General features: G+C 40.8%; 1 protein-coding gene across 1 annotated transcript in view; it reads right to left on the bottom strand.

The window, feature by feature from the left end:
* The window catches only part of anks1b (ankyrin repeat and sterile alpha motif domain containing 1B), a 219,654-nt gene that overhangs the window by 15,239 nt on the left and 176,872 nt on the right, over window positions 1-27,543 (bottom strand). The window contains exons 22-24 of the mRNA XM_032505829.1: window positions 4,137-4,244; window positions 2,508-2,711; window positions 121-246 (exon numbers count right to left, since the gene is read on the bottom strand). Coding sequence (XP_032361720.1) covers window positions 121-246; window positions 2,508-2,711; window positions 4,137-4,244 — 438 coding nt within the window. The remainder of the gene's footprint in view (window positions 1-120; window positions 247-2,507; window positions 2,712-4,136; window positions 4,245-27,543) is intronic.

Consider the following 27,543-nt stretch of genomic DNA (forward strand, 5'->3'; position numbering starts at 1 on the left):
CAAGTAGAGTTGAAAATTATGGCAACTATTTTGAAAATGATCAATTAACTGTTTGCTAAAAATGCTAAAGGAATCATCTATGCTATGATATGAAGAGTGAAGTGAAGGGGTAGGACTCACGTAGGCTTCGTAGTCACAGGACTGAAAGATGAGCTTCTCGGGGTGATGCTGCCAGTACTGCACCGGGGTGGACGAGGTGGCCTCGTTGGGCGGACGCAACGTGATCGGCTCGCACCACTCGCCTGCCTGAAACGACCAAGAGCCAAAGCCAATAGTTTTTAGGACACAAACAGGATCACACAGGATTACAGGATGGGTCGTGACATCGAGGCGCATGCTGTGCATCCCATGTTGACATGACTTGCTGGCCTGATAATTGTGTAAGTTCATAATGGAAAAGCTTTCCTGACTGAACATGTGCATGCCGTCAAAGGGACACGATTCAGAGAACATCCAAGAGGAAATTACACTCTGATGAATAATGCTCGGCTTCTCGACGTTCCCATTCTTAGCCTAGTTTAGGACTCTTTGCTGCTACTCACAGCTTTTTCACCAAGTAAGCTTTCAACTTTTAAACAAAGGAAATACCAAAAATCTTATCTGCATACCTCTCAAATGTCTGCGGATAACAATTAAGCTGTTTTATGGTCTTTCATTCTTTGGTAAATGAAACCAGATGATTTTCTTCTGAGGAGGTATGCACACATCGTGTGCCAAAGACTGTATGTTTATGTGGCTATCCATATCTGATTGCTTGTGTCTGTAATCCCCGCCAGAACAGTGGTGAGGCACTGTGGAGGTGAAATCTTGTAATCCGATGCAAAGATGTTGGAGAACAGACATTGGCAAAATCTATGCTACACTCCACCAGCTTAACCATATTACACATCTGATCCAGCCGACGGAATCAGCTGGAAATCTTCAGTGACTAACAGTTTTTAATGTGCTAAGGACCAAATGATGTGCTCCAGTTCTTCCGGGTTTTGTTTTCTAAAAAATAAATAGAAAAAGAACAGACGGCAAAGGAAGAGCCAGAGGGAGAAACATTTGTGAGGTAACCAATCATAGAAACGTGGTCCCAGTCAGAGAAAAGGGATAATGAAACAGAATAAAGACATTTCCTCCTTTCTCTGATAGCTATCCTTCTGTTCTGGCAAAGCTGACTCATCAGCGCCACCTCAAGAGTGTTGTTTCTAGAAAGAGTGATACATTGTGACACGCGCATTCTTGAGGGATTCAGCAGGGTAACTATAAGTGTGTGTTAGTCGGAGTTGATGTGCTCTGTGACTCACACAGAGACAAAAAGACCCTAATCATACTGAATCAAAACACAGCTGCTGCCTCAGATGTTTGCGTGTGTGTGTGTGTGTGTGTGTGTGTGTGTGTGTGTGTGTGTGTGTGTGTGTGTGTGTGTGTGTGTGTGTGTGTGTGTGTGTGTGGATGTTTGTGTGTGTGAGTGAGAGTTTGTTGTTGCTGATTGGAAGTTAAAAGGTTATAATTTTGCGTTTGGATGAGAATAAAATTGGCTGGAAAGTTGAGACGCTTATTCTGAAAAGTATGTCTTTTTTATGCAGAACTATTAAATCTTTGGATGTTTGATAGTTTTGTTAGGGACAGACTACCGGAGATAAAACATTTATTTCGTACTGTAAAGCAGTAGATTAAGCCTGATTGCATTTGTAAGCATGCCAAAATAACTGTTGCACTCTGAATCGTGGTTTGTATATTTTATCATTTTATAGCACAACGTTTAAGGCATTCATTTCACGTTACCTTAATTGTAAAATGTATATGAGCTCTAAACTGCAGAGAAGGCTGCAGGTGTCAGATGGTCTGCCTGGTGCAGATTATTAATGGCGTCTTTTCAACAAACAAACAGGCAGATAAAACACACTTGGCTTGTATCTATTAGGGACCAGCATTTCATTACTGAGATATTTCATTTATTATTGAGATATATTCCACCGTTCTGATTAGAAATGTGATACTACCTGAAAGCTCATTAGTTTATTATTGCCTTGAATATCACTGAAATCAGATTTTTATTAATATTTTTTATTATTGTATCACAGCCTTGAGAGGACTTAAAAAAGGATAATAAATGTGGATTTATTCTATATTATCATTTGCTGTCGACAATCCCATGAAGACCAAAACTAACCAAGTGTGTTACTCCCTACCCAGTCTGTGGCCCGTTGGTACTACTAAAGACGTAAATCTTTGAAAAAAAGCTCTGTAATTTCCTAAAACAGCTGGGCACTGTAGTTTCAAGCAAACGTTAGTGAAACAATAGAAAATAGTGCATTTGTTGGTTTGTTTGCTATTTGTTTGCAGATGCAGATTAATACACATGTGGTGCTCTAGTGAGTGTTTGACAAAAAGAAAAACAGAATATTACCAAACCTATGCTTTAAGCATTCAGTCAGCCAACTGTATCTCTGACTATGACCATTCATAATACTCTCCCCTACTGCCTGCCTCCATTCATCCTGTCCTCCTTTCCTCACCATGCTGACTTGGGCCATCTGTCGCTCCAGCTTGGATCGCGGCACGTCCTCGAAGTAGTTGTCATTACTGCGCTGCCTGCGCCGGGCATCCGCCTGCATGATGAGGTGCTGCACGTCCAGAGATCCGCCCGGGACCCCCGCCGTGTACGCTGCCTGGCCCACTGACGGGCTGAGCTGGGGAGGAGTGTGGTTCCCACCGGGCTCCTGGGACAGAACGAGGAGAGGGGAATTGAGGAATGGAGCGAAGCAAGAAAGGGTTCATTCATCATTTCGTAATGTGCTATGTACTTCTGCAAGTACAATAAGTAGGGCAATTGCATTCACTGTTCACTGTCACATTTTATTTTTCAGCTACAGTGTTGCCACGCTGCTGAGTACTGGAATCCAAAAGTGCTTTGTAAAATCAGGGACAAAGACTCTGTCCTGTTACTAGAAGGTGTCAGCTGGTCTACCAGAGCATCCTTACGAACAAAAGCCTTGCCTGCTGAGTTTCACTTTTAAGTGGCTTGCTCCTTAGAGTGGAAAACTGTGTTCATTTAAGAGGCTTTCCAAGCTGAGTGGAGACTAAAATTCCCAAAAGAATTAGAACTAATGTATGTTTTAATGGTCTTACACACTACAAGGTCAGATATTTCTCCTGAGAGGTTATTCACTTCCAGTTGATTACATATGAGAAGAGTCTCAATAGAAGAAGCTATTTCTGGAGCTTTTCTTAATTTATTTCTGGGCTGAGGAAGCCAAAGTGTTGCAACTTTGCCGGTCAATCCTTCTCCTGTTCGATTCACCCCATTTGCCCTAATACACTAAGCTGACAGCCACTGTTTGTATGCGTTGCTGAGTAAACACAGTTCTCTGCTCACACACTGGAAGAAAACGCCAGTTGAACTCACTTTTCTTCAAGTCAGTGGCACCTCTTCTCAGAAATGGAGTGAAAATAGGGCTAAAACAACTAGTCGATTAATGGATCAAGAATTAAGCAGCGATGCCAAATAAGTGCTTGTTCTAGCTTCTCAAAGGTGACGATTTGCTGTTTTTCTCTTGGTTTTTCTTGAAGTTTTTTCTGACATTTTATTGACCCAACAAATATGGAAGTAAGTTTTGTGTTTGCACCAACAACATTTTTAATATATTTTTTTAAGGCCCAGTGCATAACTACAGTTCTCAGATGGACATGTGATAAAGTGGACAGTTTAGGCTGTTTAAAAACTTCGAAGGGTTCTATATCGACCCTGCCAACACATTCAGCGTTCTCTCAGAAGTAAAAGGGCCTCCCTTGGCTCAACATTACAAAGAGCAAGATACCATTATAAGGACATTAGAGCATAGCCCCAATGGGAGAGGGAAAGCCAGTTCCTTGTGATTAGTATCCAGGACAAGCCAGCAGGGAGGAAACTGTAGTGGGTCAGCCATTTTGTGCCTGCCGGAGAGATTTGGGTAATATGTTGGGTGGTAACAGCCGCCGTGGGGAGGCTATAGCTCCCTTGAAAAAACACAGCCATCTGGGAAAAGACACTAGTGTTTTCTTCCTCTGTCAGATGGATTAATAATAATTGAAATCCACGTTGGTTTCAATTTTGCTGAGGGGTATGGTTCATTTAACATCCTGTCTGCTAACGGAGACTCACTTACCCTGAGGGAGATGGCCCGCGGAGGTTTTTGTGGGGTTTCTTCGTGTAGCCGGTCCCCCAATGAGGCAAGGATCCGTTTTCTATGTCCGATAAGACCGATCTTCAGTACCTGAAGGAACACATATATTAGACATTAAAGTAAAATTACATGCAGGGTAGTTTTTGTGTATTGTACGCAGAAATCATTAAGGCAGAACTGCAACAATTAGTTTCAACTTCTTAAATGTGAGGATTTGCTCACATTGGATTTGGTCATTTGCTTTATATCATTGTAAATTTAATACATTTGGGTTTTGGACAGTTGGCTGTGCAAAACGACAGACTTAAAAATGATTATTATTAATTATTAAAAATAATGGGCCAGGCTTCAGGGCCTGAAATGTGAAGCCAATGCGGAAGTGCCTTAAACCTGCATCCTATCCAGTTTCCAGCAGGGGACGACTACTGGTTGAAAAAGGAGTCCGTTTTTATAGACCCTTTGCATGTGACGTCACGCTCTACTCGTGCAAATTATGAATGCCATGACGGGCGCTGGAAGAGCTATGCTGTAGATGGACGGCAAGCTAATAGGGTACAGTTTTGTTTGTGTTCTCCCATACACAATCTGCAGCGTAATCTTCACCAACACAAGCTTGTGTATGTATTGCCTCTCTCTGTTTTCCTCTCTGCTCCACACAAACCTGTCAATCACAGATACCACGCCTTGTGTTTTTTACTGTCTCTGGACAAAACAAGCAATTTAAAGTCATCACCTGAGGCTATGGGAATTGTTTCAGTATTTGACTTTTTATAAACAATGATTTAACGACTAATCAAAGCAAATCTTTTGTTGCAGCGCAACAATAAGGCACAGAAGGAGTTAAAATGTCAGATTTTTGTGTTTTCTGCAAATACAATAAATGCTGGGTCAAAAGCCACCGTGCTGGCAGAAAATGATGACTCACTGACTATTGCATGATTTAAAACAGCTGTTATAGAGAGTAATAGTTCAAAGTATTTCAGACTGGATAATAACAAGATTATATCAGCATCTGCAAAAATCAAACTGCATAAAAAGTTAAAACATTATCATCATCATGAGTCTTAAATGAAGGATAATATTACTATTCAGAAAAGAGTTTCACAGAGAACTCAGGGAAGTGCTAATGAGTGCATAATAAAATAAAATGCCACTGGGCATGGGCATACATCTTGTCAACTTTATTAGTACATAACCAAAATGGCTTGGCTTAATTCATACTGTTACTTGTGCTGTTACATGAACAATATCATAGAGGTTATCCCATGCCTTTAATGTAAAACATGCATAACAGAGTATGAAGTATCCTGTATAAGACTCATATATATATATATATATATATATATATATATATATATATATACTCACACACACAAAGAGGCACATGAAAGACTGCTTAAGATAATTGGTGCTCCTACTGTAATTTAATACACTGTTCTTTCCTTTCAGTCAAATTAATAAGACATTCATATTCCCCTAAGCAGCAAAGTATCAGGATCCTTTTGAAATGTAGACATAAGTCAGGGAGTAGGTAAGGGACATACGTCAGATTTAAGTTAGGAAAAATTTGGACTTTTTTAATTCCTTTTTTAATTTAACCTTTATTTATGCAGGTAATCTCATTGAGACACAGGGTTCTCAAGAGACACATGTTAACATGAAAAAGAGACTTGAGAAACAAGCCACACACCTTAAATATTTAATCATTAGGCCTCAGTAAGGCTACAATCATGAATACCCCCACATTCCAACACAAACCAAAAGTGTTGTCAGATGTTCAGGTTATTTGTTTAGTGCACCATCTGATAAAACATGCCTAACATCAGCTAGCGAGTTTTTGCAGAGACAACCATGAAATGCAAATTAAACAATATTAGATTTGTAATAGTCTATTGATTTTCCCCAGGCACTCATTACACAGGCACAAACGGAGACAAAATACACACTTGGACTCCAATGAATGCATTCATTCTTTTTCTGGTCACCCGGCATCCACTGACTGTGCCAGTTACTGGGTTTTCTAAAGAGAAGAACTGGAACATGGCTGCTTTCTGCAGAGATTCTGCATAGTTGTTTGCAATGTTTACACCTTCTGGCACCCGTACTTACAGCTTGAGAAAGTTTACACACCCATGCTAAAGTTGATTAAAGAAAAAGGAATAAAAAACATATTTTGGAAATTGATATTAATGCCTTAATTCATAAAAAAATAGGAAAATCCAACCTTTTAAGAACACCAATTTTCTTTGTGAATGAATAATGTATTGTAAATAAATAAATGTTCTTCCTTAAAATACAGGGGGCATAAACCTCTATGTTAAATTCCCATAGAGGAAGGCACATTTTTATTTTTAAAGGCCAGTTATTTCATGGATCCAGGATACTATGCATCCTGATAAAGTTCCCTTGGCATTTGGAATTAAAATAACCCCATATCATAACATATTCTGCACCATACCTAGAGATAGGCATGGCTTTATTTCAGTTAGCTTAACAGCTGGTTGGATTTGCATTGAGAGATGATCTTATGGAAAGTTCCCCATGCCAATCTCTGTTTATTTATTTTTTATTCTTCTTTTTAATCAACTTTAGCCTGGGTGTGTAAACTTTCTCAAGCCACTGTATGTAAGTATACAAGATGGCTTTTGGGGCTCTCTCTGGAGGTCTTTCCATAAAGGTATGTGCGAGTGTGAGAAAATGTGTGTGCGTCTTCAGGGCAAAAGGTGGTAATTACTAGCCTCAATGCAAGGACTAATGGCTCAGTCTTGTCTTGCTTTGAGTCAGTGCAACACACACACACACACACACACACACACACACTTCATCATCTCCTGCACCAATTAATGCTCTACATCTGCTAGAGAAACAAAAATACAAACTAACACCAAGAACAGTGGCGTAGGATGCACATATTTTGGTTTTATGTGTGTGTGTGTGTGTTAGGGCTGCACAATTAATCGAATTTTAATCGCGATCACGATTTGGACTTCCCCCGACAAATTTGCGTGATCGAGCGATTATTTTTTATAAAGCATCATTTCATAGAACGCTACGTTTTTTTGCAAAGCCCATCTCCCGCTCCATAAAGCCGTCTGCTTATGAGGCATCAGAGTAGTTCATGCACCCCGTGCCTCTTAGTTTCTAGATGTAGACAGTCCCGAGACAGAGTATCTTGAGGAAACTCAACATATGCAGTCGGTTATACGTCAGTCCTCAAGGTTTACCAGTTTCCCAGTAAACGCAACACTTTGTCCCATTTGTTGTTTTTCAGACAACAGCAGTGACCAGTCTATCGGTGCTAGTTAGCGGCTGTTAGCTGTTGCTCCTTTAGGACGCACCGTTGCTAACGTCCTCGCATCCGCTGCATTGCTGTTCATATGGATATGGTTAATTTTGCGTTATATGACCCATTTCGTCTGTAAAGCCGCCTGTTGTTTGGATCTTTCTACGCTCTCGTCCTACTCTCTCTCCTCTTCCTCTCTGCGCCCCCGCCACAGCGACCGCCGGTCCCACACTTCTGATTTTTGTCCACAGTTTTAATTTTTCATTAACACAGCTGTATTTTGTTGTAATAGGGGGCAAACCTGTATTTTTCCGCGGTAACTCTGTTATCGCGGCCGCTACGGCGAAGAACACAGAAGAAGTTACTGAATGCAACTAACTTCAGTTGTAGAGTAACAGCGTGGGACGAGCTGCTGGACCTGGACCTGGACCAGAGATGTGACCCATGGCCAGAATATCATAGTCACATAAATGCAGCGCAGTGACGATACGACTTTTCATACACCACTGTCGTGTGTATCCGCCATTCGACCTTGCTGACCCGTTCCTAATGATCAGCCGTCTCTCTGATAGCTCCATCACCCTCCCTCTCGCAGTTATAAATAGCCTAGTGACAATAAAATTTGTTTTGGTTAAAATCACAAATAATCGTGAGAATAATCGCGATCAAAATTTGGATCAAATATCCGATTATCATTTTGGCCATAATCGTGCAGCCCTAGTGTGTGTGCATAAACCCTAAAACACACAAAGAGAACATAAATAAACCAATCCCAACCATCACGAATAGTGTATATATGCAAATGGACTGCAAAGAACTTATATATAATGTATGAAGCAAGTCTAGCAATGTTAAACACTTCCTCTTGTTGTTTTCTTTGCTTTGTAGGTTTTATTTTTGTGAATTTTATTTAATGCCATACAGTAAATAAGAAAAATAAGACACTTTGATTATTGGGATGTTAGAAAACATAGCAGCTACTAATGGGTTAAACTACACCCTGCGCTGTTTTTCCCTGCATGGAAACAATGTATTTTAATTGTTAAAATTAGATGGATCAAAGGGAAAAAAAGGAGAGCTGGGACTAGCGGGTAGTGGAACTAATTGGCGTATTATGGCCGCCCCATGCTCCCTTTGCCAATTTTTATTCACTCATCTTTCCCCTCCTATCATCTCTTTCCTCTCTCACAGCTCATTCTTGTCTCTTCGGTCTTACACACCATCCTTAATGGACAAACAATGTCAGTCATAGTACAACATCTCTGCCTCCCTCCATCTCTTTAGGTCTCTTGTACTAAAGATGACATTGGCTTGCTTAATTTCGCGCACTAAGATCAGATGATTTGTTCTTAATCTTGGGCTTTTTTAACTTTTGAAAAAGCATGCTTCCTCTTTCATGAAATTAGAATATGGCAGCGTTAGATCACTCCACCAGCAAAAAGAAAATTATACTTGATTTAAAGGCAGGGTTGGTAATGTTGAAAAAGTACAGGATTACAGGATTAAAATAAAACCGGAACCGCGACACTAAGCTCCAGGAACCTGTGTCGTGGAGTGAGAAGGCAGAATCGCAACACACCCCTTCCAACTTCCAGAATTATGCTTCCCATCCATATCCAATGCTACCATAATCTTTAAATTACTATTACTATTAGTCCTTTTGGTGCCTTATTCCTGTTTTGTCTGGTAAACTGTAAAGGCTAAAAGCGATAGGGGAGAGGCACAGGTAACGCTAACGGAGGTGTAAAGTTACAAATGGCTGCTGTTCTGACTCGGGTGCCTGGGTCTGTTTTCCCGACGGTTCAGTAAACTGCCATTAGCGCCCTCAGAACCAAAGTGCTAACCAGGATGGCTGCTAGCTGGCTAGGGGCTAACTGTGGATGTGTCAGCGGGCCGGGGCTGTAATGATAGTGGATGGTTGCTAGCTGGCTGGGAGCTGACTGTAGAATGGATGTTTCCCCGGCGCTGTTGTCATCTCTCATCCCAACTAAAGCCTTTCAGCGCCAGGAGTCTGAGGCAGAAGACAGGGGTGTGCTAGCTAAATTGCCATTAGATTAGTTGTCTATCTATACAGTTAACGTTACTGATGAATTTGTGGGTTAGCCCAGAGTTGTTAATGTTGGTAAAAACAATCATACTAAAAATAAGTAAGCGTGTTCAACGATGTCGTAATCTTATGCTACCCACCAAGGATTACATTAGCATTAGCTACTTGTCAACCAGCACCTTTACTGTAGACACCAAAGCACATTTCCTCTTCATTCTCCCAAGAAACAGGTTGGGATCAATAAATAAGGTATCTGTTGTATAACTGTGTTGCAAAGTGGGATGTAGTCAATGACAAAACAATGCCATGTGGCAGAAAAAAAGGTGTAATATGTTTACTGAGTTTACTTTTTTCTTGAGATTGGTTAAGTAATATGGGTTTTTAGACTTACAGTTCAAAATGACCTGTGTACTGTAGTAAAGGTTAGAATATTAATTACTTGCTTCTCTTCTCTCTGAGGGGCAATTGCGTGACACAGTCCACATGCTGCTTATTCACCACACACACACACACCACACACACACACCACACACACACACACACACACACACACCCACACACCACACACACACACACACACACACACATACTTTGAGAGACGCCATTGCCTTGCATGTCACATCTCTGTGTACTGTGTTACACTTTGTCTTATGCAACAGTATCTACTTCAACTACAGTAGAAGCCTCAACCCCTCATCCTGAAGTTTAACTGTAACCATGGCAACACAGAGCCGCAGCAGTCAACATGCGCGCACACATCCTATATATATATATATATATATATATATATATATATATATATATATATATATATGCACGTGGATGTGTACACACACAAACAACTGTTTCTGTTTTCTACCTGGGGTAGAAGATTGTATTGTTATACCTAAATGGATGAGATTTTGAATGCAACCCAGCCATTATTGTTAAAACACAGACTCACACTCTCACTCTCTCTCTGATGCTTGACTGCAGAATCACCCCATTTGCATTTAAATTATATCCATAGCAGCTGCATACGGACAGGAGAAGTGTGGAGCTACCACACCATACACCATACTGCACCGCTTTCCTCTCTTTCTATCTATTACTATCACCCTAACCACTCATTTATTTAAGCTCACTCTTTCAATCACTTTAGGCAGTCCACGAGGTGAAATGATCTCATTCTTTCCCTGCCCATATCTCTCTACCTCTCTCTCTTTGCGTTGTTAATCTTGTTCACTGAGTGGCTAGATGAGTTACTTGCCCCGGTGTGGTCTTTTTTATTACCTGAGTAGTGATTTTGGGACGTGTTGGGGTGCCTCTATGTGATCGGCTAGAAAACCTATGCTAACCGATGCTAATCTGATCGTTGCGAGTGTATCTGTGTATTGTTCTCATCGGACATGCACTAACCGGTCACACCCGTCTTTCCCATCGATGACCGGGCTACTGGTGAACGATATCAAAAGAGCATATGCCCACACTAGGGTAGGGACTAGATGCGGTTCCACGCCCCTCCTCCTACTCTGTAGCAACATCTGATCACTACCAATTAATTAAAAATTACTGATACCTGGCAATTTAAAAAGTTGTTGGACAGAGTGTAAATGCCACCCAATTATCTGTGCCAGTCACAGCACATCTACCAGAATTGAGATATTTAGCCTCATTCAAGATACCGAACTTTATCTTCATAAAATCTAAACCTCGCTCACCACCGCACAGGACCCGTATAATGCACAGCTGCACAAGAGAATATTTTAGGAGGAAGACGGACTCAAACATAGGGGCAGTGTAATTGTGCCGTGTTATTGTGCAGTTACCACACACTCTTGCCATTCAGGACACTGGAACAAAAGCCTTTTCGCCGTTTGTAGGGGGGGGGGGGGGGGGCCTTGCTAGACGGAAAAACTGAAAAGGAGAAAAAATCTATGAGAAGAGAGGTTGAAGCTGGTCGGCTCACTGGAGCATGAAACCCAGCAAGGGAACCAACAGTCCAGTCACTGTCTGTGCTCAAGCTAGCACATAGTTTTTTTTTTTTGAACTTTATTTTTTTATTTTTCGATAACATACAACATGAAAAATCAAACTTCCGACTCATGTTGGCCTTACTAGTTACATTAATCGTGCATCGGAGGTGATAATAGTATTCTATCAGGTGCGAGAATGAATACAAAACAACTAAACAAAAACAACACACAAAAGTCGCAATTAAAAAATAATGCAAGCTTACAGTTAGATCCTCCTAGAGTATAAGAAAGTGGTCCACATAGTCTCAGGTGCCACGGCATTTTAGGTTGGTCCAGCAGAGCAAACAAATGCAAGAGGGTGATTCACCAATTACATCATTGGATTAGTAGCGGTGTAACAGACTTCCATCTCGTATTGACAGTAGCTTCTTGGAGCCTTAAGGAATATGTGATTTTTTCCATCAAATAAATGTCCCAAACCTTCTGAACCCATATGTTATATGTTGGAGGTGATGCTTTCAGCCATCTGATAGTTATACACTTCAATGCTGCAGTCAACAAAATTCTCAGGAGATATCTATCAGCCATTCTGTCTATTCCATCGGGTATTACTCCTAGAATTGCAACCAAGGGGGTTTTTGGAATATTTTTCCTGAAAATTATCTTGAGGGCAACAAAGATGTCCTTCCAAAATTCACTTAATTTAGGGCAACACCACAGAATATGAGTATGGTTGGCGTTCCACGTCCCGCAGTTCCTCCAGCATAGGTTGGGTTGTGCGGGGTACATTTTACTGGTTATCGCTGGTGTTCTGAAAAACCGGATTATTATTTTCCACTTGAATTCTCTCCATGTATTAGAGTTTGTTGTCAAATGGCTTCTGTGCAGATTTCGTCCCAGCGTCCCCAGTTATTGAGGCCTGTAATTCACTCTCCCATTTCGTTTATGTTCGTAGAGTCGTGTATGGTCATGGAGAGAAACGGGTCATATTTTTACTAATTACTTTTTGTTCCCCTTTCCCTTTGTATCTCTATTAGGAAATTCTATATGGGTTAGAAGTTTAGTCCAATCATCATGGCCATCAGAAAGGTTCAAGTTGTAAATCTGTAGAAATCCGATTTAGGGAGCCCAAATTCAATTTTCAACTGTTCGAAGGTTTGAGATTCCTTTATCAATTAGTGGTGAATATGAGATAGTTCATGTAAGACCAGTTTTTAAATCCAGAGTCTAAGTTATTCGGTATAAATGTTTTCATATGTCCTATATTTGATAAAAGTGAAATCTGTTTTGGTAAATAGACTGATTGTATTTGTGTACCATACTTTGAGGGTGTTTCTTGTCCAGATTGACATGTCCTTGCGGGACATCTAAAAAGGGTAATGTTTGTATAGGTTTTGAGCTCTTGCCCTTCTCTATTTCCGCCAACGAGTATCTGCAGTATCCTGTATCCTGACAATAAGGTCTGGTTGTGCCGCCCAATAGTAGAATTTAAAGTTTGGAAGTTTGAGACCACCTTTAGGTTTGGGTAATTGCAGGGTTTTCAGTCTGATTCTAGGTCGCTTTTTTTGCCAATAAATCCCTAACATTTTATCTAAAGTGTCGAAGGTAGATTTGGGGATCTCTACCGGTAGCTCTGGAATAGATATAGAACTCGGTAGGACATTCATACGGACACTTCAACTCGGCCTAACAGCGAGATAGGGAGTGTATCCCAGCGCTCTAGTCCTTGTTTATGATTCGTAGAGTTTGCCATAATTCGCCTCATAGAGGTCTTCGAACATGGAGGTTTTGAATTCCTAAGTATTTGATCCCGATCTTAGGCCACTTAAAACCACTCGTATCTTTTGGAATCGGGGATTGTGTCGTTTACATCCATAGCTTCCGTTTTGTCAATGTTGGTTTTGTAACCTGAGTAGAACCTATTGGGAGATAAGCTTTTTCAGGTGAGGAATTGTTGATTTAGGGTCCGTCAAATACACTAGCACATCATCAGCATTAGTGAAATTTTTGGCATTTCCTTATGATTCTATTCCTTTGATATTGATATCATCCCATATGATTGGGCTAGCGGCTCAATGCTGATGGCGAAGGAGGGGTGAGAGTGGCACCCCTGTCTACAGCCCCTTCCAATGAGAATCTAGCCGATCTGAAGCCATTAACTTTGACTGCTGCTTGTGGGGATAGAGGTGTTTGCACCCAATCAATGAAATGGGGCCAAATCCGAAACGTTTCAATGTATGAATTAAATATGCCAGGATACCTCGTCAAACGCTTTTGAGCATCTAAGGAATGATTGCTGATTCAATCTTTCTTTCTTTTGGGCGCTTGAATATTCAATAGGCGCCTCACATTAGCATAATGCCGACCTGTAATAAATCCGGTCTGATCGGGGTGTAGATTTGGGTAATAATTTATTAGTCGGTTTGCTAGAATTGAGGTGAGTATACGTGAGTCTGTATTCAGCAGCGATATAGGTCTATAGGATTGGCAGTCTGTAGGGTCTTTACCTCTTTATGGATCACTACAATAGTGGCTTCCGTCCAGAGGGTGCCATAGTTTGGAGTTTAAAGCGTGATGGTAGGCGTTTAATAGTAGAGGGGTCAGGATCTAGAAAGGTTTTATAGAAGTCGTTTGTAAATCCATCTGGGCCTGGGCTTTTGTTATTCTTTAGTGATTTAATCGTCTGCTTAATTTCCCTTCCACAATCGGTTGATCTAATGTACGCACCGCCTCACCGTGGTGGTTTAACTTTATATCTTTTAAAAAATCTATGAGCTCATGGTCATTGTTCACGTATCAGTGTTGTATATAATGATTTGTAAAAATTTGCGAAGGTTTCTGCAATTCGTCAGGTTTTGTCACCGAGAATCTTGAGATTTTATTTTATGAACCTGTTGGAGGACTGCTGTTTCCTCAGTCTATAAGCCAGTAATCTGCTAGCCTTCTGGCCATATCATAGTATTTTTGATTAGTAAACCTCAGATTACCCTCTACTTTATCCGATAATAGGCTATTTAGTGTTCTGCGGGATGCATTAGCTCCTTCAGGATTTTAATTGAGGTGTATTTTTATGTTCAAGTTCTAGGCTTTAATTTTATTCTCTAGGTCTTTTTGGTTAGCATTCTTCTGTTTTTCCTCGCAGCCTGGAAGATATTAGCGGCCTCGAAGGAATGCTTTGGCACAATCCCATATATTAGGATTCGTGTCCGGAGTATTATTGATTTCTAGGTATATCCAAGTTCCTCTGTAATAAATGCCGTAATACTTTGTCGTTAAGGAGATGTGTTAAGCCTCCATGTGTTGGATGTTGTCTATGTCCTATAGTCCATTTAGTAAGTAGGGTGCATGATCAGAAATAGTAATGGGTAGTATTTCAATATCTACAATTCTATGTAGTTCTGACGTTGGCGTAAAGAAATAATCGATCCTAGAGTAGGATGCATGTCTACTTGAATAGAAGGTAAAGTCTTTAGTTCTGGGGAACTTACTTCTCCAGACGTCAGCAATACCCGTCTCTGTAATCTGATGTTTGAGCATCCTGCCCATTTTGGAGAGGGGAGTTTTTGGGGTGGGTAATCTGTCTAATATTTGTGATAAAGTGCAGTTGAAGTCTCCACCCATTAACAGCAGCCCAGAGCTGTGTTGTAATATTATCTTAAACAGTGATCTTATGAAGTCAGGCGCGTCCGTATTGGGTGCATATACATTAAGTAGGGATACTTTAATGCCATCAATTGTACCATTAACTAACATATATCTCCCCTCTGTGTCCTTATGTAATAGAGTTTGTGTAAAGTTGACCTGCCGATGTATGAGAATGACAACACCCTTTTTATTCCCAGATCTGTGGGATGAGTAATAAGCTTTATCTGCCCAGGATTTTTTTAATTTCTCATGCTCTGTATCAGATAGGTGGGTTTCTTGCAAAAAGGCAATATGACAATTAAGTTGTTTTAGTTGAGTCAATATTTTCCTTCTCTTAGCTGGGTTATGTAATCCTTTTACATTATAAGATACGATTTTAAGTGGGTCACCCATTAACTCTACATGGTCTATACATCGACTTATCGGAGTATAACAGAAGTGGTAACCAGACCTTTATGTATAACATCACCTTATCTATGTGAGAATTAAGGAATGTGTACAACTTGACCACAATAACAAACAGGGAGGAATAAAACATATGTTTGACAACAGTGCCCACCCTTTCTGGATTCGCCAGGGTAGAATGGGCGTGTGATGGAGCGAAACAATAACAACAAAAACAAAATAAATTTGCAAAAAGAAATTGTGCAAGGTACCCGGGGAACAGAGGAACCAGAACTGGGCAAACAGAGAACAGATACCTATTGTAGAAGTACTTGGGACAAGTCCCTAGCAGCTAATAGAAGCCGCAAAAGTGCACAACAAGATTGAATATGTGTGCAGGGATGCTTAGATATGTGTGATTGGGGAGTGGGCCAAATCCTAATGGGGGAGATAAGGTAGCCACAGAAACTCCACATATACTATGCCAGCTCCTGCAAAACTTACCGGAAAAAGGATCTAAATTAACACCTGAATTGCTCATTACCTTAAAAACTATGAAATTATCAATATAAGCCTTATGAGGGAAGCTATATGACGATAGCCTAGCATTGGGATTTTCCTGATAACTTGTAACTACAGGTACACGGTACCTTTATTCGGTTGTCTCTGTTGAAATAATATTGTTCCGGACAAAATCCATGGCCAATTGGGGTCGGGAATCCTTTTCTTCATTATGGTATGTAATCCAAATCGGCTGGGTAGAGGAGGCCGTCGGGCCTCCTTGATCCCACGTAGCGCCTTTCGCACCTCCGTGAAATAGCTCTGGCTTTGGCTACGCTGTCGTGTAGTCGGGGAAGAGGAACCACGGTGCCCATTGTAAGAGCGGAGCTCTGCTACGAGCTCTCCTCAGGATCTCCGCGCGTCTCCGTCGTGATGTAATTTGGCGATGATGACTCTTGTAGCTCCCGATCTCTAGGTCCTCTCCCGATGGGTGTACGATGTGAGCGGTCTACCTTATATCTCGGTCCATCTGTAGCACTTTTGATGATTTTTGCCACCGCCTGTGGGGAGCTGGAACCCGGGTGTTCTTCAATGCCCGCGATGCGGATATTGGATCTTCGCATTTCCCTCTAGATCCTCACATTTATCCTTGAGCGTTGACATTTCCTTCTGCAAACTTGTAACAGTAGACTGTAGTGAAGTGACTCGTCTGACCACGTTGATAAACCACTTTTTAATCCAGAACCTCCGTTTTTATGATATCCACTCAGCTTGTATGGCCTTTGAGTTGCTAGCAATTTCAGAGCGGACCGCTTGCAGTTCGGATTTATAGCTTGGAAATCATCCGCTAATGCACCTTTAAGTTCGTCTCTTATGACCTTAGCGATATCTCCTCTCACTGACCGCAAATTTCTGCTTTCATTTCTTCACTGTTCGTATTTGGCTCACCAGAGCCCATGGTTAACAATGGGTCGGCGTCTTCTGTTGTTCGCTGCCTCGAGGTCCTAGCAGGCCTTGTAGCATTAGCGTCGCTTCCGTGTCTGAATTTTTGTAGTTTTTCGGCCATTTCGGATAATTATGTCCGTGCTCTCTAGCTTATTTATGGTCCTAAGGTTTTCCTCTTCAGTGTATCCACAGATATCAGCGTGGTTAAAGCTGTTTTTTCCCTTTTCGTTTGTAATTAAGTCGGATTTTGCAGGAGCTCTGAGAAATGCGTCCTACACCATATCTTGCTCACCCGGAAGCCCTAGCACATAGTTTTTAATGATAGAGAAGGAAGGGACGGAAAATGCTTTCAACTGTCTCTCTGCTCCTGTTTAATCTACATTGACTCGCCTAAATATCACTAGATTTCACTCTATGTCCATTGTGATTACCTTGACATCAAATGGATACGTGTCCTTACTTTCACCCACCTTTCGCTATATCCAGATGAAAGAAAAAGAGGCTAAAAGAAGAATAAGTCTCAGTGATTTGGCCTAATAAAAGAAGAGGCGGTGCAGTTGCACATTAAAGAGCTTCTTCTCTCAAGCCTTGGCAACTGCATGTGATTGGTCCATCTTTATTTGTTAGCTTTTGCTGTGTGTATTCTTCATGCTTATGCCAATATGACCAACTACCTCTACCCTGCAGACAAAGAGGTTGTGACCTCTGTGATATCCACAGGCCCATGAATCCCCCAGGCGTCATCTGCTAATGGTGGGGTTAAGCATAAACCCTTTGAAGAATCCTGTATTGATTTTTCCAAATCAAAGAATCATTGACGTAAGGTTACTAAAACTGCCCAAGTCAGAATAAATGACACGCCAATTGAATGGTTATATTGATCAGCAAATAGCTCCTGTCTGTCTCAGTGACATCTCAGATGATAAGTATAGGCCTGTGGCTACCACTGACATGAAGGTCACATCCTATAGAATATTTCTAAGAAATTAGGGGCTTAAAGGCTGATTCTGAGATTTTTTGAGTAAATATCTCAAATCTGACCTTTTCTTGTCATAACGAAAATACACTGAAATTAGATTAGCACTCTATGCTTTTTCTCTTATATGCTAAGAGTTAGATGAAAAGAGTAATACCACCCTGATGCTGTATGTAGCTGGAGGTACAGTAGCAGCAGGTTTGCTGAGCTTGGCATACAGACTGGAAACAGCTGACCTGACTCTGTCCGAAGGTCACAAAATCTTACTGAACCCTGGTTGAGACGTATAATTACTATATGAAGCGGCTTTGGGCAAGAACTAAATTTGAGAATAAACTTTAGCAGATAATTATGCCAGGGCTGTGGTACTAAATCTGTTGGCTACTATGGGATATAAAGGAAACTAGCTTCCATCTTGAAATCAATGGAAAAACATTGACGTAATGTGGATAATGTGCACAGCACACACTGAGTGTGAAAGCAGAAACATTTACAGCAACAAAGCTTGGATCATTTTTCTCCCCGATTATTATCGACATTTTTTAACCCTGAATACTTAATCACAGCCAGCTACCTTCCTCCGGGTCCTTCCTCATCGCTCCATCCCTCACTTTATATGTGTGTTGTTTGGAGGTGGAGCTTCTCTGCTGGAAGGATGTCTATCGATTTGCCTGGACTCTCAATAGACCACACACACACACACACACACACACACAACCATCAGAAAGCAAGCAACAGTGAAGTCCAGGTTTTAGCTTCATCTCTTTGTTCAGAACCACAGTCTCACCAACATACAGCCACACACACACACACACACACACACACACACACACACACACACACACACGATGGGGGGGAGGACCAGAGACCACTGGTTGCCTAGCAACCATAGAGCAGAGGGAAGTTGCAGCAAAGGGTGATGTGTTGAAAATTATGTCCAACAGGGACCAATAGGAAGGCTTGTTTCAGTGCTGACAGAACAGGCAGCCAATAAGAGCCGGCCATTAATAAGGCCGCCTACATGGAGACAGATATATCTCCATTAATAGCAAGAGAACTATAACTACAAAGCACAGGCTGTGTGTGTGTGTGTGTGTGTGTGTTGAAATAAGATCTCACAAAGCTAGTTTTCTGTGCACGCACGCACGCACACACTCACACACACACACATTATTTGCCACACACAGAGGAGCTCATGAATTGAATTGTCAATAGTATAAGAGAGGAAATGGTGTATGATATTTTTCTGGGTTAATAAATACTTCAAAGCCCCAAAGAACCAATTTTCTGCAGAGGAGCACAAGCTCTCCTAAGGCACCAGTGTGAGTGAAGCTTCATGCGTGCGTGTGTGTGTGTGTGTGTGTGTGTGTGTGTGTGTGTGTGTGTGTGTGTGTGTGTGTGTGTGTGTGTGTGTGTGTGTGTGTGTGTGTGTGTGTGTGTGTGTGTGTGTGTGTGTGTGTGTGTGTGTTTATGAGTACAATACTATCTGGGTGTGAGTGCTCCAAGGAGTTTATTCACCTTCGGCCTTTTCAAACTGTAAAAATGCAAGTGTTTAGTGTGCTAAAAATGTAAAGAGAGGTTTATCATTTCCCAGTAACGAAAATGGTAATGAGTTATAACTACCGAATGGATGTATGTTCACATTATTAAATATTTTTACAGAACGACAAGACATACTAAAAATCTAATTCTTTGATCACCCACACACTTTTTACTTTAGCTCCTGATGATAAAATGTAGTTATTACTAAATGCCTTTTGTCAATCATGTGTTTACAACCTTGTGTGTGTGACCTGTGCAGCTTGTGTGACATGCATATCCACATGACATAACACAGTTAAGGTTGATATGCAACAGAGAAAGTGCCCAGTGGAGTCGTATTTTACATTGTTTGTTATTTTGGACGTCATAGGTATACTGTAGTAGGGTTCACACATACAACAGCTGCTCCCGGTCAGAGCCAGTGAGGCGAGGAACATACTGGCTCATGCACATTTCGGTGGAAAAAAAGGCCATGGATATAAGATCAGGTTAGTAGGATGCTTGTTGCAGCTATATGTGCATCTGTGAACTCTCTGCTGAGACACAGCTTGGGAAGGATCATGCTGTGTAACGCCTTCATGATCCCCAGTGTGGTGGGAAAACTTGAAAGTGAAAAGAGAACAGTTGAATATTGGTGCCGTGCTAGTTTCTAACCGTGAATGCAAGTAAAGAAGGAGCAGCCAGTTGTGTTTCATGTGCCAATTTCCTCTTGATATTTACATTAGTCGTTACAATTGCACCATCATTTACAGCAAATGAGCATCTGTGTCCAAGCTAAAAAATCTGCTACTACGTGTTTATCTGATGTTTACACTTTAGACAAAAAATGCATTGTGTTGCACCGGCAATTTGTAAATTCATTACTAAGTTTGTGTGTAAAGACTTACCTACCTACACTTACCTATACTACTGTAGCTACTTGCACAATTTAAAGTTAAGTAATGTGTAAATTGGATTGTAGCAATGTCCAATCAAAAACGATTAACTAAATAAACAAAGTGATTGTAGCGTCACAAGCTGTAGCAAAAATTAGTTTTAGGGGGGCCAATACTATATCAAACTGACAATCCTTTTGGTGAGCTGCGACAACAGCAACAGCTGGTAACTGTTGGGGTGTAACTGTTACGATTAATCTCTACATAAAAAACTAATTTGAGCGGTGCAACCTATTTTAATTTAGTGACACAAAAATCTCCACTTAGTAAAGACATACATATCTATATAGCTCCTGATCTGTTTCAAATATGTCAAAAAATTCTGTAACTATAGCCAAACATTACAAGTGGCTAACAGTGAGGTCAAAGCTGTGGTGCTATAGATAGACCAAACCGTTACCCAAAGCAAGATGCTACGTCCTTGCTTTGAGTTTATTCAAGATGTCACTCTGATGTTAATACACGCATTTGTAACAACATATAGACTGGCATTTTAAGACTTTAAGCCTCGGCCACCTTACTTGACCTGTTGATGTTGCCAAACGTTTTGGGTAAAACAACCATCGGCTGATTTACGGACTGTGGTCCTGTTTTGTGACCCGGTTCAGTCCCAAAATAAACTCTTCCCTACTAATGTACAGTAAATGAATGAAGGCTTTGAATGCGGTAATACAGTAAAGGTAACAAAATAGAATAAAAACCATTTGTGTTCCTGAAAATACTGGTAGCATAACAAAACTGATATCTGAGAATTTAAACCCTTAGCATCCATTCTCCAGTTACTGTATGTTAAAAGCCTTTTTCTGTGGAATGTCTCTCTGCATCATCCCTCTAGCTGTGGTTTCTCTGGGCTGCCTACTGACTTATGTCGGTCACTGAAGAGGAATCTATTGCTATGACTCGCCGTGGTGACGATTCGATGAACAGGAGGCAGGATTATGATTGATCAACCGGAGTCTGAGGTAAAAAGCATCTGACTGCCGACTCCATCTGTCTGTCCAGGCTGCTCTTTAATAGTTGGCAGAAGAAAAATACTTCTCTTTCCATCGCCCTGCTGGGACCTGTCCCATTCTTTCCCTCTATCTCCCGCAAGGTCTTCACTTACTCTCCTTTAAGTCTCGCTATGACTGCTGCCTTGTTTACCATCATCTTTGTTGGAAATCAAGTCAGAACAGGCTACAAAATATGAACTTAGCTCCCCAGTTTGACTCTTGGTTTGCAGTGGATTTAGGACAATTTAAGGCAAAGTGAGAAGGTAACATTATTTGGTACTCCCATAAAGTAGGTCTAGAAAAAGTAATAAAGATTAAAAACCTGAAAATAATCATCATATGACAGCGGATAAGCCTTCCTGGTGCCAATAAATGTTTGCAGTTTCCCTCACACACCATGATTATCACTTAAATATGTAGTTGTGTTAACAGCACACCCTTACAAACCAACAATCTCCCTCTCTTTAGCATCTATATTCTCTCTTGGTCTTGTGCCAGATTTCACAGCTCTCAACATATTCTAAGAGTATGTTAGTGCATGCAAATGAGGCTAGAACACAAATGAGGGATGCATTTGGATTTGAGTGGGTTTAACTGTAGTAGTTAGAGCATTTTCCTCTTTTTTATCTGCCTCACTTGAGTCAATCTGAAACTACAAAACATAATTGCTGAAATCTGATCTTGGATTTAACTTGCTTTTTTAGAAAGTCTTGTAACATGTATATAAGAACTTGGTCTAAAGTCTGGCTGGAATTGAGTTTATGTTCAAGAAAACCAAAAATATACATAGTACACAATGTCAAGATAAGTCCTTACGTCTAAATAACTGTAATGCAACGGAAAGGTAATTATTCAAATGATGTCTGTCTCCACCACTCAGGACAAAGCGCCACAGCTGGGGGCACACAGCCTTTTTTTCTATAGCTGCCCCCCCTCCTTGGAACTTTCTCACCAAACACATCCGACTGTACCATTCTGTCCATGTTCAAATCACCTTTCAGAGCTGCTTTTAATATATTATTAATATGTGTGTATTTTAGTGTGTGAATTTTTAACTAGGCAGATTTCCTTTTTAAATACTCTGTAGTGTCTTTGAGTGACATTAAAAGCTCTATATAAATAAAATGCAGTATTATCATCATTATTATTATTATTATTATTATTATTATTACATATTGGATTCACAGAAAAGAGACAAAAAGAAGAGGCATAACTTGCTTTCGTGCTATGATACTTGTGGAATAATAAACTTAAGTTTTATCAAAGCACAATGGATATATCTTTTCTTCAACACTAAGCTCATTCGCTCAGGTGCCTCAAGGGCATACTCATACACACACATACACTAGATGCACAAAAACATTTATCTCCAACTCCTGTACACACACACACGCAGCCAATAAATCAGCCTAGTCAGCAGTGTTGACTGAGCGCCACGGAAGCGTTCCGTATGGTGTAATCACCTCAGCCTCACTAAGCACGAAAGATGCATAAATAAATCAGCAAGCAGAGAACAAAAGGATCAATGGCTCATCATCGTGTCCCTTCTTTCTCTTTTCTTGCTTTTAACAGATATCCCTCTGGTTCTTCATCATTCATTCCATGTCGGCACGGTTACCCACCTCTCCTCAAGACTGGACTCATTCCAAATGAAAGGTTGTAGAGTTGTCTTCAGTTTGCGCTCCTGTCTCCTTCTGTGTTTTCTTTTCCCGCACTCTTCTCTTCTTCCTCTTTGCTGTTGCTTTCTTGCAGTCCAAGACAAGTGTGTCTTCCTTCTCTTCTGTCTTCAGCCAGGCTTTTCCTAGCTTTACTCCTCGCCTCCTCACCACCAGCTTATTGTCTCCCTTTCTCTCACTCGCACTCTGCAGATTTCCAGCGCTCACCAACTCCTCCTCTTTCTTCAGCTTGCGGCAGCCAGACTACATCTCCTACATGTCCCTGCCTGAGCGCTCGCTCTCTCTCTCTTTTTCTCTCCACACACACACACTCCCTCTCCCTGCACTTGCTCTCTTCCTACCCAGTTTACATTCCCCCCTTCTCCTCCTCCTCCTCCTCTCCATCTCGTCACTATGGAGACGCTGGGCCCATACAGAGACAAGCTTGTGCTGGTTCACAAGGAGTGTAAATGTGTTTGTTTGTTTGTTTGTATGCAGCATGAGACAGTTCGACAATAATAGTATCATTGTTACAATGTCTTCAATGTAAAAAATGTACCGTTTATAATGTTATAACGTTTTGTTTTGAAAGCATAGGACAGCTAGCTGTTTCCCCGTTTCCTGTCTGTCTTTCTGCTAAGATAAGTCAACCGGCTGCTGGCTGTTCAGACATGAGAGAGGTATCAATCTTCTCATCTAACTCTTGGCAAGAAAATGAATAAAAAATGCCAAACTATTTCTCTAATTATATCCTTACCCTTATCTTTATCCATTACCCTCATCTGAGTATTAAGTATGAGTCAGTGTGATACGCACATAAGCTCTAAATACAATGCCGATTAGCCTAAGCCACTGTTGCTATAGAGAAGAAGCCAACTACAGACACGAATTAAACACATGATGCATCATGCTGCAATTTGGCACAAAACACCTGACCATAGTTAAAAAATAATCTTAAATGAACCCTTCTCCCTACAAAACGCTCACTGGAAATCGTTGTTTGACTCTCCTTGCGTTTCTATGTTCACAAGCCTGTTGTAAATTTGATAATTTATCAAAGAACCATATATTCTCTGACGCAGTTGCTGATCTTTTCTATTGATTGATTCAACCAGGAGACTTTTTTATTATTATTTGGAGCATTCTACAGTTTGATGCCTATCCAAGCCTTGGAAGTGTGTCACCTAACATTGTGGTGGTTAGGCTTAGGTGTCAAATTTTTCTATTCACCTACGGACGCAGACAAGTTTAGACATTTGGCTCAGAGGAGAGGAAATGATCTTGATTGCCCTTTAGCAATGATCCTTGAGACATCATGTAATTCAGAGAAACATTGCGTAATATGTGAATACATGCAGGATGTATTAACAACCCACTATCCTTACCTGGAATCTGTTTGAAACCTTACTCACTTACGTGTCATCTTGAAAAATTGATCAACCAACCACAGGACACTCACACCAGTGCTTGTGTGTGTACATGTTTGGTGCATTATATTAAGCATATGAATGTGTTTATGTATAAGAGTGTATATTTGTATGTGTGTTACTGCAAGTGTCGCATAAATGAAATCCAACCCACAAAGCTTGACGTCATTCTGTCTATTTCTGTCTTTTACAAGTATACGTATGAGATCCAGTAGGAGAAAAACCAAAGATAGTGCATGACGTTGCCCCCGATGCTGCGCATCTTAGTATAGATGTGTGTGAGTGTTTATCTGATGAGCAGGTGGCACCTTGAACGGCAGCCTTGGCCGTAAAAAATAGTATTTAAAAAGGTTTTTAAAAAGTGTGTAAATGGTGTACTATGTAAAAGCGCTTTGAAAAGTCATCAAGACTAGATAAGCGCTATATAAATACAGTCCATTTACATTCATTATCTCGAGGTAAATTTAGTAGCTATTCTGGAGTTTTGATCGTGTCACAAGATCTTCATCACAAATTTGCCCAGTTGTCATAAAGTTGTCGTAAAAATGTAATGTTTAAATGTCAATTTTTTTGAAACACTAAGGACTTTTAATCCATTTTGGCTCAATAGTTAAGCTTCAAAGTTTTTCATTTACCTTGGAAACAGCGAACTAAAACAATGTTATATCATAGAAAGCTCAACAGAACGTATAAGGGAAGGAAGGAAATGAGTTGGTAAAAACATTCTCAAGTCCAACAGAATTTAGATTTTGGAATTAAGAGGTAATATCCTCTATTATTGAAAGGAAGAAAGAAGCTTTAGATTTGACTAACACCTAAAGCAAAGCTGATAATCCTTCATCATTTTGGATAAAAAATTAACAAATCTCATCAACCTATTGCTTTTACTTACCATAACATTAAGGAGAAATAAAGGAAAATCAGTGGGGGTCACACACATTATCTCCCGATACCTCCCACACTATCTCCAGCACGGTGAGCGCTACAACGGGAAGTGCAAATGCCAAATAAGGCTGCAGGAGAGCAATATCGGCAGGCAGGGCCAGTGAAGTACACTGCAGTCCTGAGGCAAATCCACCCACACGAAAAGCTACTACTCACTCCCTTTCACACATACTGTCCGTGTACTGTACAACATCCTTGCACATTTAAACACATCGGACACCTCTGAAAACCTACAAGTGTGTGACAGCCACGCAAAACATGTAGCCGCCTTTTTGGTGTCATCCGTCATTGAGTTAACCAACAAAAGTTTGGATGCATGTGTGTGTAGGTCTTATTGTATGATATATAGGGTTTAATCCTGCAGTGTCTAACAAAGCAACCAACAGTCTAACAGGAACCATCTGGTGTTGGGATGTGAGACAATCTGTCCATTTGGAGAGGTGACAAAAAAGGTGATGAGCACAGGAACATGACAAACACACACACACACACACTAAGTATTTGGAATAGTGTCAGGAAAAGGCAATCCTGTACACACACACATTCATTTATACCAAGTGCACATATCTCTAGTCTCTATGGTAACTAGTAGCTGTCATGGCAACAAAGTACAAGCGGTAGAAGAAAGGCTGAACTCTCATGACTGTCCTCGATTTATTTTGGACTCCTCATACACTTACACAAAAATTTGCACGCACACAAACACACACACGCAGTTAGTAATTTCGAGATTTTCAGAACACATTCCAAGTTTTGAGAATACATTCCTCTTGAAATTACATGTTGTAATAATAGTGGGGAATACAGGGACAAGTCAGGACAAATACACACTCCTACACAACCTAACAGGACTTCACATGCAAGATACAGACATGAAGCAGAAAATAAGAGGTTGCGAAATGACCGACAAGGTAGGAAATACATTGGTGGAAAGCAACTAAGTACATTTACACACATACTCATTTTAAGTACAATGACTAAAATGCAGCTTCACTATATATATAAATATATATAGATATTGTTGTTGGAAAGATGAATATATCTTTAAATTGGGTCACTTAAGTAGTAGAAATGTGAATTATTTTTCGAAACTGGTGCCTTCTAGGCAGAGAAAAGCCAGAAGATGTGTTTTTGTGGATGAAAGACACCAAATCCCAGAATGCACTTGCTTTGCTGCTCAAAAAGTCCACTACCAAGGCACGTCTACCGTTTACTGACAGTAAAGCATTCAACTCAACTCTAGTGTGTTTGATTGTCATTTCAACCATATACCGGTACACGAAACAACGTTTCACCGTAGCTCAAGTGGTGTTACACATTTAAAATATGTAAAAACAACATTATATAAAAACAACATACGAAACAGGCTACATTTAGTGCACACACATTATAGTCTCTGTAAGGTTCAGCTAACGCAATGGTAGCATTAGCGCTTGGAGTGACGTAAACAGAGTATAAACACAGCCGTGAATATGCGTGGACTGTAGGATGGTCGGCATTTAACAATCACATACTCCACCAGCGGTTAGCAGGAGTTGGATAAAGCCACCCCATTTCTGCACACGTCCGTGTCCGTGTTAAAGGAGAATTCCGGTCGATTACTCATCACCACACGTATCTCTGTTGTATGTTAATGTGGAGTGCTGTCAGTAGAGAGAAAAACTAAAACAATCGGTGCTGCCTACACCGTGTTATCCTCCTGCTAGAGTTAGCACCCAACAGGCTTAAACAGGGCAAGTTTTAAACGTGTTTTTAGCCTCTTAACATGTTCAAAATGTCAATAAAAGTGCCTACCCATGTGAAGTGATTCCTTCAGAGTGAACACAGCGAGTCTTACTGTGGTAGATGTGAAAGAAAGGCATGAAAATTGTGCAAATTTAGCTCTGACAGGTGGCCGTCTAGCGTTAGTTTTCCACCTAGCTGGAACTCCTGCCCTCGTTCGGCGTTTCCGCTTCAGCGCACATCGCCGTCGATGTCTCCTTACCCGGCTAGAGGCATCGATTTTAGGTATAAATTGTTTCTTAATTATTACCTGAGCATTGGAGAATGGGACCCCTACATGGGGTTGTGAGATTAACCTAGTGGGCCACAAGAGGATTTTCTTGCTTTATATTAAGGGGGTCACAATCGGGCGGCTGTGGCTCAGTGGTAGAGCGG

This window comes from Etheostoma spectabile, chromosome 23, assembly GCF_008692095.1.
Source record: "Etheostoma spectabile isolate EspeVRDwgs_2016 chromosome 23, UIUC_Espe_1.0, whole genome shotgun sequence".
Classification (NCBI taxonomy): domain Eukaryota; kingdom Metazoa; phylum Chordata; class Actinopteri; order Perciformes; family Percidae; genus Etheostoma; species Etheostoma spectabile.